The sequence below is a fragment of the Artibeus jamaicensis genome, unplaced genomic scaffold (assembly GCF_021234435.1).
Source record: "Artibeus jamaicensis isolate MK-2021 breed Jamaican fruit bat unplaced genomic scaffold, CSHL_Jam_final contig_452, whole genome shotgun sequence".
NCBI classification, from domain to species: Eukaryota; Metazoa; Chordata; class Mammalia; order Chiroptera; family Phyllostomidae; genus Artibeus; species Artibeus jamaicensis.
In genome coordinates, this window is record NW_026521837.1 from 3686123 (window position 1) to 3707261 (window position 21139).

At 38.6% G+C, this 21139-nt stretch overlaps 2 protein-coding genes across 10 annotated transcripts in view; one reads left to right on the forward strand and one right to left on the reverse strand.

Moving 5' to 3' along the window:
* ARHGAP24 (Rho GTPase activating protein 24) overlaps positions 1–3518 on the forward strand; it is a 513936-nt gene extending 510418 nt beyond the window's left edge. For all 6 annotated transcript variants that reach the window (XM_053666367.1, XM_053666369.1, XM_053666371.1 and 3 more), the window contains one exon: positions 1793–3518. In XM_053666367.1, the coding sequence (XP_053522342.1) occupies positions 1793–2036 (244 nt within the window). In that variant the 3' untranslated portion in view covers positions 2037–3518. The remainder of the gene's footprint in view (positions 1–1792) is intronic.
* Positions 3519–17193: 13675 nt separating this feature from the next.
* Positions 17194–21139, reverse strand: part of MAPK10 (mitogen-activated protein kinase 10) — a 340107-nt gene continuing 336161 nt past the window's right edge. For 3 of the 4 annotated variants that reach the window (XM_037163882.2, XM_053666317.1, XM_053666318.1), the window contains one exon: positions 17194–18089. In XM_037163882.2, the coding sequence (XP_037019777.1) occupies positions 17947–18089 (143 nt within the window). In that variant the 3' untranslated portion in view covers positions 17194–17946. Of the gene's footprint in view, positions 18095–21139 lie in introns of all 4 variants that reach the window. The other variant, XM_053666319.1, reaches the window with a different exon arrangement.

A 21139-nucleotide genomic window follows, 5' to 3' on the forward strand; every position in this document is an offset into this window, starting at 1 on the left:
TTGTTTTGTTGCCTTGGCCTGAGGAGACATATCTAAAAATATATTGCTAAGACTGATATTTCTTCTTCTGCTGACTCAATTCTGACAGTTCACTCAGCCCATGAGTAGAGTTTTTGTGATTGCTTTTTTATAAAGATAATTGATGTGATAAGCTCTCAGTTGAATCACTTTTGACTTTCTTTCTCTCTCACACTGGAGACCTACCTGCTCTTCCCCCAGGGGAAGAAAACAAAGAGCGAGCCCCCACCTCGGGCCTGTATCCAGGATCAATACCCTTTGTGTGCTTCCACTTGCTGCTCTAAATTGGAGTGTCTTTCTTGGTTATGATACTTGAAGCTGCTCTTTTATTTATTTTAACCTTGGCTATATATTTTTAAAATTTTGTATATATTTTTCCAGCACCATGTTGTGTTTGTAGTGGGAGGGGATCCCTTCTGTATTCCGCTCAGTCCACGAGAGTCCTGGAAGTTTCACACGCAAACCTGATACATCCACATACATCAATATTGCTTAAAGGATTGTCTTCACTTTTAGTTCTAACATAAAAACCTTTGGGAAGCAAACAGAATCTATTGTAGAATAATTCTGGGTTTTAACCAGTACACTGCCAGGTCATTATAGAAAAATGTGGTCCTGTGATCAAAACAGCCTTCTAAAGTGATTACAGAATATAGAGAATATTTTTAATCCTAGTTACTTTCAAAAGAATGTGTTATTTTATATTATTATTACTATTATCTGGATGAAATATTAACATGTAGGACTTATTCTAAACAAAATAATTGAAGCTTTAAGTTTGAAAATTATTATTAAAATAATCAGATTAGCCTTTCAAATTTCAGTGATATGGTAACTTCAAACATAGCCTGAACTCAGAAGTAGAGAGATTAAAAAGTCAGGGGAGGGGTTACAGAAAAAAAAAAGTCACCTATTATCAAGATTCACCTTATAATAAACAAGTATGTAATACTCCTCTTTGAAAAACAACAGCAAATTATGTTTTGTAACTTAGTGATTATGGACAAAAATCCATTTTCAAGGAAGCTATCTAAAATTATAAAGTACATCCTAATGGATATAGCTATCAATCAATCTATAGAACTATAAATCTAGAGATTCTAAGATATATTAACTTGGAAAGTAGTGAGAATTACAGATAGCAACAAGTTACTTGGGTGGGCCCACTGTCACAAAATGTCAGGTGGATTACTTATTCGCCACAAATAACTGCTACCACTCTTGTCCGTGGAAGGTAGCTGCTTTTGGCACCACTTTTAAAAGATGGGACTCCTTATGTCTCAGAGAAGTTCATTCTTAGTACTGGACTTTATCAACAATGATACTCACACTATATCATTATTTTTCCTCTGATAGAAAGCAAATGTGATTGCTCCCTTCTCTTCCAACTTTACTGGGCGTCCTCCATTTCTTTTAGCAAAGTTCAGTTTACATGTAATGACTCAGGAAGTTTCATGGTTTTGGCTGCCTTTCACCTCTTCCATTCTGTGCTACATGACATAGGTTCTTGGGCTGCTCTATGCTGGCACTTACGCATCCACCATCGGTGACAGCTACGTGCTTCTAAGAGAAGTTGTGGGGTCGTCTTGTTCAAATGATAGTAAAACATCTTAGCAAATAGTAAAAACAAACAAACAAAAACAAAAACTTCACTGAATGGACAGGACTCATTCCAATTTCCTAAGCCATGCAGCTTAGAAAATACTTGTAGCCCTCTCGTATTGCAAGTGAGTAAGATCTCTGTCTTTTTTGTTCCCTCCCCTACCCTTTGTAGCTTAGAACAGCGAAACTTGACTTTGGAAACAGAAATGATGAGCCTCCATGATGAACTGGATCAGGAAAGGAAAAAGTTCACAATGATAGAAATCAAAATGCGAAATGCAGAGCGTGCAAAAGAAGATGCTGAGAAAAGAAATGACATGCTTCAGAAAGAAATGGAGCAGTTTTTTTCCACGTTTGGGGAGCTGACAGTGGAACCCAGGAGAACCGAAAGAGGAAACACAATATGGATTCAGTGAGCCTGCTTTCTCCCACTGTCTCTGGTGGGTCTGGGAAGGACTCTGGGGGCTCCTGTGGGAATATTACATGGGACCAGGTGGCTGGTCACCTGGCTGTACAGTGCTCTAACTGGTGAAGGGATATCATTTACAGACATTACCCACCCATATCTGCAATGTGTACCAAAGTTATACCATGCCCCATATGCTACTGTCAAGTGTTACAACTGGATATGTGTATATAGAGTAGTTTTTAAAAAGTGAACTAAAAATGAGAAGCCTATCTCAAGAATTATTTTATTGCAAGTCTTGTATTTAAAATGTTAAATCAATATGTTGTTGCAATTCAGCTTTACTTTCAAGCCTCACCCCTTGCACTTAACATAAGCTATTTTTGGCATTGTGTTATCATCAGCTTATTTTATAGATTAATATTTTTATTTCCTTTTTTTGCTGAGGAAATGAAGATAAGCAGATATATGAAAATATATAAATATATATAAGATGAGTTATTAAAATCAGAAGAATACCTTGTGGCTATGCTGTTTGTGCCAATAGACCTTACCAATGACCAAAAAGATAAATGTAAATAATTTTATAAAATACAGTAGTCTCACCAGGAACCTTTGAACTCTTCCTTAAGTTCTTCCCTAGATACTGCTCAGTTTTCTTTGTGAGATGATTTGACACAACGAAGTTTGGATCCTGTAACAAAGCCCCTTTTGTGAGCCCCCTGGTCTGCCTTGCCAGTTCTGTGCAGGATGAACCTTAGTGGGGGAAAAGTGGGGAAGAACAGCATTTAACCAGTCATGCCTTCACTTACTCTGTCCTTCTGGACTGAGTCTCCGTAACTGCAGCCTGGGTGCATGAGAAATCCACCCTGCCGTGAGGAAGCTGGGAAGTAACGCTTGCCCAGCCATTTGCCGTGCACTCCCAATGCCATTTTGTGGGCACCTGCCTGCCTACCACTCAGACCTCTCCTGGCCCCAGGTAACCGCACTCTGGATGGCAGCAGTGAGACAGTAGTCCTGTGTCCCTCTTGGTTAAACCGCTGGGTGTGTGCCATAGAGTGCCACTTTTATCTCAGGCTGACTATTCTGTCGTCATCTGGGATTCCCTCAGAGTGACAGTGGGCAGAGGCTGTTTGCAGCAAGAGAGAGGTGATGGAGGGAACGGGGGCCAGAAGGAGGAGGAGGCAGAAGAAACAAACTAACAATTTCGCTTCTAATTTTTACAGTACCCCCCCCCCGTTAGAAACATAGTCATTCACAATAATTTTAAGATGTGACTACTCAAAGGTCCAATTTTGATAAATTGTGAACATTAGTAATGATAACTTCCCAGAGAAGCTCAAGTTTCTCAGGAGCTAGAGTTTTGGGAAAAGATTTCTTCACACATCAGTACAATTATGCTTTTAAGGAGCTAAGCAAGTAAATCTTTCTCACATGAAAACAGAAAGTCATTGAAGGCATAATCAGAAATAAATACCACTTGAGTATGTGGGATTTGTGTGTTATGTGTATTTATTTTTTCCAAGGGGGGAGGAGTCCTGACAGCGTTGGTTGTTGTCACCGTGCTGCCTCTATGCACATCCTTTCAAGGGTCAAGTGCAGGCGGGCCTTCTGGGTCAGCTACTGCTCACACAGCGATGCCTTTTTAATCTTTCATTCCCTTTTCTCCATCCTCCCAAATCTTTAACCAGATGCTCCCACCTGGACATCCTATGAGAAATTCAAACTCAAAATGTACAAAGTTGATCTCATAGCTCTCTATATCTTTTCCCAGTCCCTGTTGTAGTTAACCCAACCTGAGACTCATCTGGGAGCTACCTGATATAATAGTGAAAAATAAATGTATGCAAACTGCCTGCTTCGCATTTTCTACAATTTGCTCCCTGTTAATCTTCCAGGCACGATTTTGTTAATCTGTAGAGTGGAAATAATAAAAGTACTCTTCTCGTAGACTTTTTACATGGTGTCAGTGAGGCAGCTGGTGTTAAGGCTGAGCACAGCAGGAAGGAGTCCACAGGAAGGCTGAAACAAGGCTGAGTACACAGGAAGGAGTCTGTCAGTGTTAACTCTTACTTCCTCTGCTCTCTTCTTCGCCTTTAACTTCACTCACTTAGGACTGTCTATTCCACCCATCTTTGATCAGCTTCTCATCTTTTGATGAAAGCTTCTCACCTGCTCTCTTTTTTTCCAGTATCATTCCTCTACTTCCACCTTTGCAAGCTTCCAGGCAACCATGCCCTGACCTTACCAGTCACATTGGATGATGACTGACTCACCCACAGGATAAAGCCCTTCACACAGTGTGTAAGAGGCTGATCTGCAGGTTCATTCTCATTTTTCCCCACTTCCCCCACCCCTGCTGTGCCATTGTGTGCCTCTGGAACTTTCCACCTGCTATTGCTGTGTCCGTCTCCACTGTCTTCCTTCAATCTGACCCACTCAAACCATATATTTTTAGAGCCAAATCAAATGCCAGCTCCCCTATGAAGCTTCCTAGGATCTCATTGCAGCTAGTTTCTTTGCTCCCAATTGGCATATATCTCTTTTAGCTCTTCCCACATCTGCTTATATTCTTCACCAAATAAGCACTTTAGGAAGCAATACAGTGAAATGAAAATCACAGAAAACTGACAGCCAGGCTGACTACGATAGGAATCTCAGCATGCCTTAGGCAAGATGCGCAGCAACAACCAGTCACCGAACCTCTGTGAACCTCAGTTTTTTCATCAGTAAAGAGGAGTTAACCTCTGCAAAGTAGGGGTGTTGTAATACTTAAAGGTGCCTATTCCAGTACCTGCCATTTGATCAGTGGAGTTTCTTAACACAACAGGTTGTATTTTATTGGTCTTAAATCCCTCCTCCTCCACCCTTTATGCCACAGAGGGCCAATGCAGACTTAGCAATAAATTTAGAGAGTTAGCAAAATATGATGAGGAATGCTATTATTAATTTTAATCACTGATTTTGGTGATGATGACCTCTAATCAATGGCTACTGTGAGCAGCTTGTCCATCTGCATGTCTATTAGTTCTTCTATTAATTAAACTAAAAGTCTAGAAAATATCACTACAAATTTACATAAGAATAAATTGGAAATAAATATTTAAGTAGTATCAAGAATTCATTTGCTATACCTTGTATATACTTCTTTAAAACTCTATTATTGTTAACTACAATAATTCTTAAATTAGGAGCTCAGAAAAATGGATTTATTTGCTTACAAGCATTGAGTCTATAATATTGGTTTTACTAGTCAAACTAAATGGCTGGGTATCCTTTAGAGGACATTTAAAATAGAATTAGCTAGCACATCAGGTCAACTGAAGCATAAATTTTATATGTAATTTTATTATGAAATGACTAAATACTCCAAGTGGAATTTCAATAATTACTCCTATTTATTTTTATTTATTCAAAAACTGAGGGCTCCTTGAAAAAAATTAGATCACTACAAAACAGGATAGTTCAAATCACTGGTATAATGATCTCCCCTTGGAAATCAGGAAAATATTACAGGTGGTGATGCTACCCAGGAACCCCAGTGTTCCTCCCATTGCAGAGCTGTGCCCTGCCCAGGGCGCCACCATAGACGAGAACACTCATGAGCTTTGGGATTCAAACCCTGGATTCAAATCCCAGCTCTGCTATTTTGTAGCTACATGAATTTAAGAAATTTCATGTAGGGCTATGTATAAGTCCAAATTTGTTTTTTTAATAAAATAATAATAAGAATAGTGTCTCTTCCTCACTGGATTTTTTTTTTGAGAAATGAATAAGATAAGTGATGTGATTAGCACAGTACCCGACATACAGTAAGTGTGCCATAAGTGGTAGTTGTCAGCCTTCAAATTGTATCTATGGAAAGAGTGTTTAAGCTTCTAAAGAATATAGCAGGGGTCTGGCTTCAAGAATTTGGCCAGCACTGAAGGGCTAGCACACTCATCAGCAGAAGGTATAGTTGTGTCCCTGCCCCAGGAACTCTCATTTTATTTTTGCCCAGATCCTGCTAGAGTTTGATGGCAAGCAGGAGGCAAGCCGAAGCATCCTTCCTGCTCTGAGATCATACAGTTACATCCATGACATGAGAATAATGTGTAAAGAACTACGAGTAATACTATCTCTATATTAACTCTATCCATGTGACACCAAAGACAATTTAAGGGCACTGAAAGTACTGGGTGAAATATAATGAAAGTGTCTAAGGATATGGACCAGCGAACATGTCTGGCCTCACATCAGCACCACTGTTAGTGGGTATTTATTGAAATCCTCCACATGCCAGGCCAGCATTAGGCTAGGTGCCCAGGGGTACCTAGTTTACAATACTAATTACCACAGAAGATGAATGACTGTGACAGTAAGAGATCACAAAAATGAGGCTGGAAAAGGCAGTGCAGAGTCATGACTGTGATATGAGTCCTAAAGGGTGAGTAGAGCATTACCAGACAGGTGTCCACATGGAGTCAGGGCCTCCCTAGTGCATGAACAGCATGTGCAAAGTGCCCTTGGTGTAGACCCTAGGGAGCCTTTTCAATGAAATAAAATTGACCTATTAAGTCTACTCCATCAAGGTGGTACTATGCAGAACAACTTATCCTCACCTTGTAAGACCTGAAAACACACAATGCACTTCTACCGGTGGCTTCTACTGTTTAATGTCCTGTTTAATTCAAAGAAAGTGACAAGAGCTGGGCACTTTTTGCTTTGTTTGAACTTGCAAACCATAGGAAAAGAATGTTGGAACTGTGGCTCCCAAGGGTCTGTGTTATAATGCTCTTCATGGTCTTCTCAACTGTGCAAGTGGGAAATTAGTTGAAAGTTAGAACTTCCCAGCTAAGGAAAGCTTGTTGCAAAGTGAATTAGAAAAATGACAGTTCCCTAAGAAGTCAAAATCTGAACCTACTATAGATCTTGGAGTAGAAAGTTTAACTCATGAAAAGTGTGTTTTAGTGCATCATTTGTGACTCAGGTCCTGGGCTTAATGACACTATTTATGGACTGTGTACTATGGCACTATTTATAGCTGCTCCAGCCTATCACAGAGGGGATTACCTTTCTCAAGTAAAGAGTACAATAACAGGAGAATACTGAATTGCCTGACTGAGCAGTCAAATTGGCACCACTTGCTTTGAGCGAAGTTTTCTGAGCTCTGATGGAGTCTCTTAGTGTACTCCCTGTTTTTTGAAAACGGCACATTTGTTGTCCCAGTCCTCTCTTTGGGACATACATTCCCCACCTCCTCATGATTCCTTGGAACAGATTAAGTACCACACCAAGGGAACCCCCAAGGTTGGGCCACCATTACCTCATCCTTGAGTACCTATTGCCAAAACAGCCCAAACTCCTGTGTCCTTTGCCTTCACCGATACACTTGTCCCCATATCATTCAGCATATCTCCTCATTTGCTTCAAACTCTGATTCCTTCACCATTTCTCCCACCTTTCCATTATATTTTCTAGATCTCATAACTGTCATCACCAACCCCTAAATCTCTCTATGACACAGTTCCTTCCTGATAACATCACTCTCCTTGCAGCTCACTCAAGAATGGCTTGTTCCCTCCCCCTACCTGCATCTCACTAGCTTGAAGGAGAGGTACATCTTGCTCTGATCTTTGCAATTTCCAGACTTTTGCTTCTCCATCCACCCTAGTAACCATTTTGGAAGCTTATGCCCCATGACTAAATATTTTAGCACCTATTGAACTATTTTCCCCACCACTACTCACACACCATTCACCAACTTGGTGACTCGGCTCCTTGACCTGCTTATTTCTGAGGATCTGGCTCTGTTTCTGTCCAAATGTTAGCCACCCATGTCCATGGTTTACCCTACACTGTCATTACCAATAACTGCATCAGAACCAAAATTTCCATTTCAAGTACCCATTCTCTGATCATCACCTCTTCTCCCTCCAGGTCACACCCTTTAGCATCATCATTCCAACAACTTTTGTGCACTCCAAAGCATCTCCAAGCCACCAACTTTGCTGGGTTTCCACTATCATCCCCTCGTGTCATTGCTTTCCTCCTTGGCCAGCTTGGTGTCTGTGGTTCTTCATTCAAATTATCCTGTTTCTATTCTCAAACCCCTTCATCTTCTCTTCCACCACTGCACTCTTCTGAAAAGAAGAATTAAAAACTCAACTCTGGCTAAATTTAATGTCTGTTTACTCCTAACCTGAACCTAAGAAGCTAAATATGGCCATAGAGCAAAAGACCACTATGTTGATTTGTGTCATATTGTATTGATATAAATATGGCTCACATTTTCCAAGGGCCATTTTGCACTTCTCAGACCTGCATAAACCCTTCCCCTCCTCATGATCATCAGAAAAACTTCTTTCTTTACTGAGAACAAAATATCAGAAGAGCATATTTTTACATTCCCTCATCATATCTACACAAACTACCTACACCTGTCCTATACACGCTGCCTCATCTCCTGCTACAACCCCTGTGCAGCCTGCCCTAGCCAGCCCAGCTGCTTTGCTCAGATACCAGAGCCCATCCCTCTGGCCTTTTCAAGGACATTTTTCCTTCACATAAATATTCTTTCTCTCTTGTGTTACCATTTTTTTCTATCTATATCAGTCCCATCACCATATACCCATGCTGTAATAACTTTTTTAATATATTCTAATCATCTCATATTTATTTCTAATTTCCACATCAATCTTCAGCTTCACCTTTTAGGAAAAGAATCAATCGTCCTTATTTCTAATTCCTCAACTCACATGTTCTCTTGAACTCATTCGAGTCATGCTTTCTTGCTCATGACTGCAGAGACAGTGCTCTAGTCAAGGTCAGCAATGACCTTCGCAGAATCAAGTCCAATAGTCCACTGTCAGTCTCCATCTCACTAGGCCATGCAGTCACATTGTTCCATTTGCCCACTCCTCATTTAGGAAATGCTGTATTCACTTGGCTTTCAGGACAGCACTGCTTCCTGGTTTTCCTCTACCTGACTGGACATTCCTTAGAATACCCTCCTGTTTTCTGACTTCTATATATTGGAATGAGAGGTGCTTCCCTTTTGGACTTTTCTTATTCACACTCAGTTCCTTGGTAGCTTCATATATTCTCATGGTTTTAAATAGCACTATAAGCTGATTCTTCTCACCTTTATTTTCTAATTCTAGTTTAGTAGATGCTCCTGCTATATCACTTGTATATCTAATAAACATCTCCAACTCACATTTCCTCAAAAAAGCAATATTTTCTTCCTAAATCAGCTCCTAGTCCACTGTTCACCGTTTTAGTCAAATGCACTATCATTTGCCTCATGGTATATATGTATAAATAAGTCTGTCATCCCTGATCTTTTTCTTTCCTATCACATACCAGTCCACTGGCAAATCTTGTTCTTCACAATATATCCTTAATTAGATTTTGAATCTAACCCTTTCTTAGCACCTCCACTTCCTAGTCCGAGCCCATCACCCCTTTCTGGACTACCTTACCCTACACCAGACTCTTTGTGGCCATTCTTATCTTTCTTCCTAATATCCTCTCTTCACTCAGCAGCCAGAGAGATCCTTTTAAAAGAAAATTTAGATTATATTACTTTTCTTCTCCCATCTATTCATCATCTTTTCATTTAGAACAAAACCCTACAATCTTGCCATGCTCTGACCCCTGCTATCCCTCCATTTCACTTCCTCTCATACTTTATCTTCTTCATTCTGCTTCATCCGCAAGACACTTTACCATTCTTATATACAAGTAAGCTCTTGCCCCAGAGCCCTTGCTCTTACTTTTCCCTCAGTCTGAAATACTCTTCCTTAGACACTGATATGGCTCACTCCTTTACTTTATTTGGGTCTCTGCTCAAATATCACCTCTTCTGAGAAGCCTGCCCTGCCCACCTTGTCTAAATAGCAGTCCTTATCACATCATTTCTTTTTAACTGCTTTGTCTTCTTAGTCATTCCCATTAGTTTGCTCCCCCATTAGAAGATAGGATGTACAAAGGCCAGAAGGTTGCCTGAATTCATCACAACAATATGTGCATAGAACAGCTCTTAAGAGATTGAAATAATCAATATCTGTGGCATGAATCAATTTGTGGCCTGAGTGAATGTGCACAGCTTAATGTCAAATTTCTGGTTCACAATGTTCAGGGATTTTCTAAACTGGATCTTTTAATATAAAATAATAAACAACTTCTACTTATTTTAGAGTTCCAGCCACCCCCCACAGACTGAATAAATTTCATAGATTTTGTTTAATATGACAGTCACTGCAGAGAGACTCCAATGTCCATTGTGATGTCCTTTGCTGATTTGGAGGTTGTGATGCTAGAAATATGAGCTTTGAACTCAGTACCCAGGCCCAACAGCTCTCAGAAGAAACATATCAAAAATAAAGTTGATGTAGTGCAGAAAACATCTATGCTGTTTTGCTGTTGTTATCATTTCTTTAGCCTCTAAATTTTTTAGCTACTTTTCTATGATATAGATATCCTAAGTCATTGTTGAGGTCACAGTTCTCCCTTAATGTGTGGACTAACGTTTGTTTAAAAGAGACCAAAAGTTGGGTGGAACTGGAAACCATTATGCTGAGTGAAATAAGCCAGGTGCTGAAAGACAAATACCATATGATCTCACCTTTAACAGGAAGCTAAATAACAAAACAAACAAGCAAGCAGAATAAAAACAATGACACTGAAATAGAGAACAGGGGGACAGTGACCAGAGAGAGGGGATGGAATTTCAGGGGAAAAAGGGGAAGGTTTACAGGAACAAGTATAAAGGGCACATAGACAACAACTGAGGGAGGTGGAAATGGGAGGGAGGTGGGGAACACAGGGGGTGGGCTGGGATGGGAGAAATTGACAGAAAACTGTACTTGAAAAATAATTAAATTAAAAATTTTCAAGTTAAAAAAATAAATAAGGTAAACATTGAGACTAGAAAAAAGGAGACCAAAAGAAAGCACTCTACCTTTTAATTAAAAGAACAATAGTGAAAATACATATATTCCCTTATTGATTTAAGCAGTCCTACTTGTATTTTTCATGTCCATGCTACTTTTAAAAATACCTTGTAAAAATGGTTTTATTTCCTATGCCATGGAAAATAGCCAAAATTATATTAATTCATTAAGTGTACTTATATGTAATTAGACAAAATGATAACATTGAAAGATGATTTGTTTCACTGATTTAAAGGAATAATAAAAATGGACTAATCTAAGTCATACCACTACTTGGAACACATTATTTTAAAAGAAACTAAATGAGATATAGTTGTATTTAACCACTTATTTTTAAACTCAAAAATTATTTACTCTAAAATTTTAAGGATAAGGACTGTGTTATATTTATCTCCTATTTAGAACATAGATTGATGTTCAATGTGTTTTTGAAGTGAATGAATGTACTAAGTAGCTCAGAAATTAAAGTAGAAATTCAGAGCAATCTTCTTCTAAAGTAGAAAGAAATTCAGAGCTTGATTTGCACCAAATACAAGTTTACAATATAATAACATTAAGAAAAAAGCAATTGCTTTTCAGAGCTCTTCCTTTTATAAAAGAAATACTATATTACTAGTTCCCTTTGTGCATGTAAAATATATTTGGATTATGAAAGTTGATTTAGTACATAATTTTTCCAACATTTTCACAAATGTGAATGTAAAAGTGTTTATAGTAGGCAGATTATGTGTGAGACCCTTTTCCAGGAAGATTGTGGAGAATTATTTTAAATGAGTAACATTTTGCAGTTTTTTTACATTACAAATAATCTGGTCTATTGAGTAAAAAGATTCCTGACAAAATCCAGGGAACGAACGGACTGAATGAAGTTCAGTGACAAGAATGTGCAGTCATCCACTCCATGGAATGAAACTTGAATTTTTTAAATTGTATTTCAGACTTATTTTATGTTAAGCTTCATACCAGGATAAGCATTTCTTTAAAGCAAACAATATGTGACATAGAGAGGGTGGGAAATTCCACAGGGGCATTTGATTCTCACTGGTGCCTATCATCAAATTTCATGTGTTTGAGAAATGCACATTTCTACAGCCTGTTTTTTAGATCAGAACACTCTGAACTAAAAGGTCAAGCAGATAGAATTGTCTGGAGCTGAGAGAGATGACTTGCCACGTACAGTGGTCTCCTGGGTGATGTGATCTGAGGCAGTAGGATTTTCAATGTGATCCACTACTTGGCAGATGTCTTCCAGGCATGACTTTCAAAACCCTTGAAGGAAAGGCACGTGACAAAACATTCCAAAGAATTGGTGATGTCAAAACCTGCCACCTCGCGAAAAACTCAGTGAAGTCATTAAGCAAACGGAATATCCTTTTCAGTTGGTTGTTACCTAAGTAGCTACAAGAAAGATAGTTTTCAAGACTCCTTTCTTTTCCTCACTGTCAAAGGAGTTAAAGTTACCCAAATATTTGGTAACATTTTATTGGTACCTGGTGTGCACCAATAATTCCTTCTGACCCTTCTCTCCATGTATAATATTGTGGAATACAATTTCCTTTCTCAATATTGTGGGTCTTTTCAGGTACCTTCACTTGACTATTGTTAAACTTTTTTTATTTAAGAGAGTAAAGATCTGTGGTTTAAATCAGAATAGAAGTTATGTCAGAGATAACAAAAGGCGTTGATTTCTGCTTTCCTTATAAATAAAAGAATAAATTATGTTAACTCAAAAGAATAGATATGTTTATCTTATGGATTTTCTAATAGTTAATTTGTTAAATAAAATGTTTTATTTACAGAAATAGAGGGGCTATTCTTTTACATTGTTCAGATACTTCCAGCATTAACACAGGTTCAGTGACTTCATCAAGCCACAAAATCATATATTTTTAATTCACCAAGGAGTTTGAGATATTAAGGTTGGCTGCCATTCCCTTCTCTCTTAGGTAATAATTAAACTGATTTAAAATTCTGATAAATTAACCAAGGATATTTAACCCTATTCTAGTCACCCACAATGCTCCCAGAAAATGATTTTTCCCCTTCGCTGATTTTATACACTTCAGGAAACTGACTGAATCGCAGACAAACAACTGAACAGTATCCCCAAACAGAAGTGGTCACTTTTAGAGAAAAACAATCCCAAATGAAAACACAACCTTCTACCTGATGATACACACATTACACACTCTTTATCCATAGTGAGAGAGGAGGCCATTCCTCATTTCTTAGTTCTTCCCTGGCACACTAGGCTCGCACTATGAAGCCATGTCAGCTATCTCACAGCTACTGTCCAGACACAGAATCCAGGACGAGCAGCACAGCAACCACTGTCAACACGCAAACTCCAGCAAGTGTCTGATTTTAGACTTGGTTTTATGTTAAGGGAAGCAGATTTACTTTGTTTTTTAAATAATTCATAAGAAACAGAAATTACAATGTATTGACTGAGTATCCACTTCTAAAGAATCCAAAAAAGCCAAAATTCTCCCCCATTCTCCCTTTCATTCCACTGACATTTTGAAAATGAAGAAAAACAGGAGAAATAAAAAAGAACACAGAAATGAACTCAATAATTGCAAACCCTTATTAAACATCACTGAGATCACACTGATCCATTACACTGACTTCCAGTTCTTGTCGCTAAAATCTTATAGAGAAACTGGACACATGACTTTACCTTCCAGGGTTGACCTGGAACTGTGAGAGTGAGGAATGTGTGAATGTGTGTGTGCTTTAAGTCCGTTACAGGACAGTTCTCATCATTGGTGATAGTCTTGGAAGTCCAATCATGCAGAATAACAGGCAAGTGCAAGTTAGGTCTTGTTGCAAGATAGACATGACAATGTGAACAGCTTAATGCTAGAAAAAGGTTGGGAGATTTTTTTTTCCATTAGAACATACTGGCCATTGGTCCCACAGAATCAAAGGTTAGATACACAGAAGTCCACATATAAACAGGAGCCTTCCATTTCGGTTTGACTGCCCGAGGAAATGTATCAAAGTAAACCACTTCAGACAGTGAATGGACTTTCTAGGTGCCCAAAGAAATAACAGAATCTTATATTTTAATCACATAGAAAATAACTAATATAACTATTTACATGGCAACTTGTTTGTGGCTTCTACAGGAAGTAATTTTTTGATGGTTTAATGATATCTGTGGAAAATGTTGGATTCTCACAGTTTATAGCTGTGTGTATTGGGGGTCGGGGGAGGAGCGTGAGAGGGGAGTGGGATTCATCTTTAGACCCGAAGTGGCTGGGACCAAAGGACCCTGGAGCAATTTTATTCATTTCTCTGAGCTGTAGAAGATACATTTTTCAACCAAGCTGGCAACAACATTCTTAGTAGAATGTACTCCTTTTAAGATTTAGATTTCCATACATAAAGAATTAAAAAGAAATATGTTTTGTATAGTTGAGGTTTTACAATGAATATTTAACATTTAAAAATGAGTTTTGCATCCTCCCATATTTTCCCTCACTCCAGGTCATAAAAAGATTTATTTATTTCTATCCTACTTATTCCATTTGTCAAGGTCTATTTTTTTTATTTACCAGTATTATGTTTTTAATAACTTATAGATAATGTTATCCTGATAATAGTAACGTATTGAGAAAAACAATCCTGCTCCTCGGCTCTCAATTAAATGGCTTACTCCAATGGGAAAGACCTGGCCAGGTGCTGGCCCACCAGTGCTACAAAGCTCAGTCATCAGATTCTTGAAGATGCAAGATCACTATCAGTTCTTACTCTACAAGAAATTTGGTTGTAAAGCCAAGACTTTTTTTTTTTAATGAACAGACTCACAAATTTCATATAAAAATATCATCATTGTGTTGGTGAGTTTTGCCAAACTCTCCTAACAATTTAATTTCTCCTGCATGTAGGTGCACAGCTCTCCTGCTTACAAAACACAACACAACATTTTACTAAGGATCACTGCAAAGCCAACATCCTACAGAAAGTGACAGAAGGTAGGTCTCTCAGAGGCCAACCACATATTCTAAAATGAACCCCAGCAACGGGCAGGACCTGCATTTTTTTTTCAGGAATATAGTCCAGGTGACTTGACACTTCCCTGACTGAAAAGCAAGAGAGTCCTTTAGAAGTTAGAGGTGACTGTATAGAAATTTTTTAGGGAAAAAATACCCAATACAAAACATAATATATTGTCAATTTGATAATGACACAATAACCTCCTGAAGATATTATAATAAAGTAGGCCCAGGATCATGAAGGGCTAGTGGGCTTTTGAAGTCATTCTCTTTGTCATTCCATCACATATCTTGCTTTGATGACCTAGTGAAATTAATCCTGCAAGCAGTCAAGAAGTCAAACTCTTACCTCTGTTTGTACATGATATTTCAGTCTGAGTGATCTGGTCCATTTTTGCTTGTCCATAAGGAAGATCTGGCTAAAGATAATTGACTCCTAAGAGCCAGACAACTGGGAGATCAGACTGGTAGAGTTTAGGGAAGGTAGTAATAGCAGGAGAGAAACATTACCTAGCTCCTGCCTGGTTTAATCTGAGCCAAAAAAAATCACCGCTTTTGCACACAGGAGAGATAGTCTGTCATGTACTTCTAAGATGCTGGCTGGAGATTTCCTTCTATCATTGATGTCATTTTGTGGCTGATGAAATTTCCTTGCAACTCACTTTCTTTCAAAGAGCTGCCTACTCTTTGCACTTAATTGCAAGTGGTAGAAAGTCAGGAGTAGAGAGGTCACAAGTGAATCAAGAGAAGACAGAGAAGGACAAAAAAGAATAACGGAGACGAAGAAAGATTTTTGTTTTTTTTTAAGGAGTTGGGGGAGGGGAAGTGTGACAGAAGAAAAAGTGAGGGAGCTTTATAAAAATCAGGTTGTCCGCAATATTAACCAAAAACAATGGCAGCAAGACACAGAAATGGGGCCACTTCTATTCTAGAGGAAAACTTGTACAGTCTAATGTTTCTTTCCTCCACATTTGACCTGTTGTCCTGAATCCTGCTGTGTGAAGCAGTCCCATAAATGGCAGCACTGCTCACGGCAGGATGGTGGGGGTTGACTTGATTGCTTAGAAACAGACAAAGCTTCCCTATTGTTGTATCTAAGGCAGTTTTCAGAGCACTGGCATTCTCATTTGCTCTATTTTTGAAGAGATTCCATTTTCCAGCCATATCACACTGGACACCCACCTCTTTCATGCATCTCACTTCTTCTCAGGTGAGTATCACCATATTGGGAAGCACCAAAATGGTCAGAGTGCAAGTGGCTGTGATGGACAGTTCACCAAAATGGTATGAAGGGAAGCCTCAACCCAGTCCCTAGTATTGCTGAGAAGTCACCCTGGTATTGTCTTGTGTCTATCACCAAGATGTTTCACAGTGCCTCCTTAGGTGCTCAGGGAAGCCCTTGCACTAAATGTGAGCTAAATTCAGGGGATTTTGCTAAACACTGACACAAATGCTTTATGGCTTTTAAAACAAACTCATATTGCTAAAGCTGTTTAGCAGCACTAACTTGTGGGCAGTTATTGCTGTCACATAGACTGCAGTACTAAACTCGAATGATCAGCCCTTCTTAGATGATTCAAATTTATGAAAATAAATGAATATGAAACATCAGCCATATTAAGGAGTCAGGAAAACTCCTGAGAAATAATAACATCTGTGGAAATGTTGTCAAATGCTAACCTGAGGATCACCCTGTGCTTTGGGGTTTTTTTTAAGTAATTATTATTATTATCTTTAATTCCTGAAGAGGAAAGCAACATTTCTTCTCAAAGTAAAGCCTTGACAGAGTATAAACCTGGAAGCATCATGCCCATGGAGAACACAACCAGCAACAAGAGGACGGTCTAAGTGGGCCCATTTTCTGTTAGGACGTCACACAGAGGTTTTTTGCTCTGCTCCAGGGAGCAGTCCTCACAGTCAGATACGCGCACGACACCCCACCTCACCGCCTGCCACTCTCTGTCCAGTTATAACACAGAATTTGTAAATAAAAACGGGGCTCTATTCTCCAAAATATGGATGTCAGTGTCTCCTAGTACCTGGGCAATAATCTCCTCTAGGTCTTCAAATTGCAACTCTGCTCCAGTCAGTCCTACTCACACACTGTCAGAGAAAAGACCCTAAGCTTTATCCCCACCTTCCTTTTAAAAGCCAACCCATTTAGTGCCTGGAAACTGTTACCCCTCCCGCTCCCACATGTACATAAGCATCACATATTTCTTTCTACAAATTGGTATACAGGTGCCATTTAATCAATTCAAATTTGGAAGCTACATCTTCAAGGGTCCGAGAGAGCTCACTCCCCCCATTTCTTCTCTTTACATGTTTTCTTATAAGACATACAGTTTAATCAATTAACAAACTAAACAGCTTATATACTGGAAATATATCACAGATGGATTTATGTCAGAGTAGTAGATCACATGAAATGGACCACATAGTACCCCAGTGCATGATGTCTCGGTAGAGCCCTGAGGACACTGACAGGAGCATCTCTAAGTTAGCAGTGCCGTATGAATACAGACACATGCGGATCTGTATCTACATCCATCTGACTAGGCCAAAAGGAGCAGGTAGATGCAAGATAGAGACACACACATGCTGGTTGGGGCCATTGCACACCTTGTCATGCCATTTGGAAGGGCAGTTACAGGTTGCTGGTTTTGCAGCCATTAAAATTACACTTTATGGAAAAGGCTTCTCTAATTGTGTTTGATTTCTTTCTGTAGTAAGCATCATTGGAAGAAGACCAAAGCAAGAGCAACTAGGTTAAGTATACATTTGGCTTAGCTGCAATACAGAACTCTGGAGAAGAAGCAGGCTGAAAGATTTGTTTCAATTTTAGGCTTGGATTCTCTTCCTTGCTGTTTTCTTGTCATTGCGTGTCTGCATTTGTGTGTGCGCATGTCTGTGAGTGTGTTTGTGTGTGTGTTCCATCACATCATCTCCTGAAGAACGCTGGGTTTCGCAGGCAGGCGGCTAGTCACCTGCAACAACCCAGGGGTCCCGCCGAGGCTTCCAGGCTGCTGTCAGTGTCAGATGCCAGGGTCTGGTCGGTGGACATGGAGGAGATGTCATTGACAGACGAGGATGGAGGGAGACTCTCACTGCTGTTCACTGCTGCACCTGTGCTAAGAAAATGAAGACCAACATGACTAAATCTGGAACTAGACTGAACTTAATGTCATTCAGGATGCAGGCATGGGCTAATATAATAGGGCATGTCTGGTCCATCATTCATTTGACAAGCCTTTGTAGAAAAACTAATACAGGGCACTACTTTAGATGGTGAAAGTGAAGACATAACAACATAGAGTCCCTGGTCACAGGTGACTCACAGGCCAGTGCAGTAATTAGCAAATCGCACTTTACCTTAGTAATCACCTGTAATGCCATTGAAAGAAAAAAATAAAACCCTAAAAACCCGAGTTACTCCCCACACCTCCATTATAGTAATATAATTGGCTTTGGATGGAACCAAGTTATCTGCATTTTCTAACAGCTTCCCAGAGATTGTGTAGCCAAGGGCTGAAGACAGCCATCCCATGGAGAACGCAGATGAGCAAAACCCTTTAATGTAATGATCTGAAGCTAGGTGCTTTTATGGTAAGGAGCTTTTAAAACAAATACAGTGAGGGTCCTATCCCAGAAATATGGGCTAAAATGAAGCCTAGAAATATGAATTACTTAGAGACTACCACTCTAAAGAAAGGAAGGCCTATTAAGTAAATAATATTAAATAGTCATTAATGTGACATCAAATTTAAAATCCATATAGAAAAGCCAAGTAGAACTTTTGCTGAAAGTTACCACAGACCAAAAGAAAAAAGAACAGAAGAAGCCAGCAAACACCCATGATTGTGTGTTTACTCTCCAGCAAGCTTGCCTACCTGGGAAGCTACCAATGAGAATGGTGAAATATTAACTTAGAATAATCTGCAAACATTCTTTTATGTATCTGCTATGTAGGTATATAATGATTTTTAAACTGAGAGAAGAAAACTGTTCATGGTAATCTCTCAGTAAATACTTGCTGAGCTATGATAACTTTGAGAACCACAAAGGAAAAGGTGAACCAGAGGCATTATAAGATATAATCAAACCACAACATCCTGGAAAGAGTCCATTTACTTTTTCTCTTTATTTATTCTTTATACTTAAACAATATGGGTGGCATAAGGTATACTTTGTAAAATAGTTTGCTATTTAATATACCTATAGCATGATCATGTAATAAAATAAAAGATAAAGATCTGTCATTAAAATTGCACATTATTTAAGCAAATACACTGTGTTAGGTATGTTTGGTAAATAAATAAATCCAAAATAAGTTACAGTAGTACTGTCACTTAAATCAAGTAAATCAGAAAAAAAAAGTAGCCTAATGAAGTGAAGAGGTAAACGTCATCTGTTTGCTCCTGGGGTGGACATTTCCTGCCTGCAGGAACAATGTGATTAAAATGCAAAAGTATCCAGAAAGGACCTACACACCTAAACTAAGACACATTATATGTGTTCTACATGCATTTTAAATGTTTATTTGTTGGTTATATATGGTAAATCATCAGAAATGTGAAAAATACAAAAAAAATGACAACATGCACTGATCATCATATTAGTAACAACTATTAAACTTGGTATATTTCTCTAATTGTGATTATTTTTAATATATATTCTTTTATAACAAATTATATATAAAAAGGCTTCTATATTTTCACGTTTTTTGAACTCTCAGAAGTATGAATCCTAATGTTAAATGTCTTTATTTATTTATTATTATTGTTCAAGTACAATTATCTCCATTTTCCCTACCACTCCTGCTTGTCTCTAATATTTAAAGCCCTTATAAATAATTACTCTCATTATCAGAACAGTGTGTAATATAAAGTTGTCTGGTTTGAATTTATTCCAACTGTGCTTAACTGCACCCTTTGCAGACGTAGTGCAGGGCCATTCATTTCCTCTCATGACGCTCACTACACTTCACACGCTCGTAGACAACCCTTGTCTCCCTTACGTATCCTAAATGCCCAGCTCTGTTTTTCCCCCTGATTCTGGATTAAATTGTACGAATGGCCTCATATTCTTTCTTAAGCTTTAGTCTAATAATTTAACAGCACTATTATGTACTTGTCAGAATCATCTTCAATTTTTCCACATCCTTAATAAAGCGTAGAGATTAAAACCAGACACGGATTCTAAGAAAGACTCTACCAGTTATGGGCTGACAGGGTGAGACTGCTTTGTTCTTCTTGTCCATTCATCTCCTGGATGAGAGAGAGCCCTACACAACAGTGGCTTTCAAATCACAGTGCTTTCAGTTTAGATTCAGTTTTAACCTGTAATACAAAATGTTGCCTGCATAACTTTTTGTAATAGCTTTACTGAGATATAATTCACAAATGTCTTCAGTTCAATGGCTTTTAGTCTATTCACAAAATTATGTGAACGTCACCACAGTTGATTCTGTATTACTTGAATCGCCCCAAAAGAAAACCCTGTACTCTGTTTCCAGCCATAGCCACTGCTGGACCTACTTTCAGTCTTTATAAAATTGCCTGTTCTAGGAATATTATATAAATGGAATCATACAATATGTGGTCTTTCGTGACTGTCTTCTTTCACACAGCATAACATTTTTAAGGTTCGTTGATGCTGTAGCATGTGTCAGTACTGCATTCCTTTTTATGACTGAATAATATTCCATTGTGTGAATATATCACATTTGTGTATTTATTAGCTGATGGGCATTTGATAGGCATTTAGGGTCTTTCTACTTTATGGCTAATATGAATAATGTTCTAAACGTTTATGTATACATTTTATTTCTAAGAGTGAAATTGTTGGGTCATAATGCAGCTGTCATATGTTTAACAGCTGAGGAACCGCCAGACTTTTTCACCAAGTGGCTGCACCAGATTGCATTCCTACCAGCAGTGTGTGAGGGCTCCAACTTCCCTCTGCTCTAACACTTGCTGCCTGTCTGTCTAATTATAGCCATCCTCATGTATGTAAAATGGCATTTCATTATGGTTTCATTTGCATTTGCCTAACAGCTAATGATATGAGTACCTTGTCATATGCTTGTTAGCCATCTACTTTGGAAAAATGTCTATTCAGATCCTTTGGCCATTTTTAAATGGTTATTTTTTTTTCATTACTGTGTTATAAAAGTT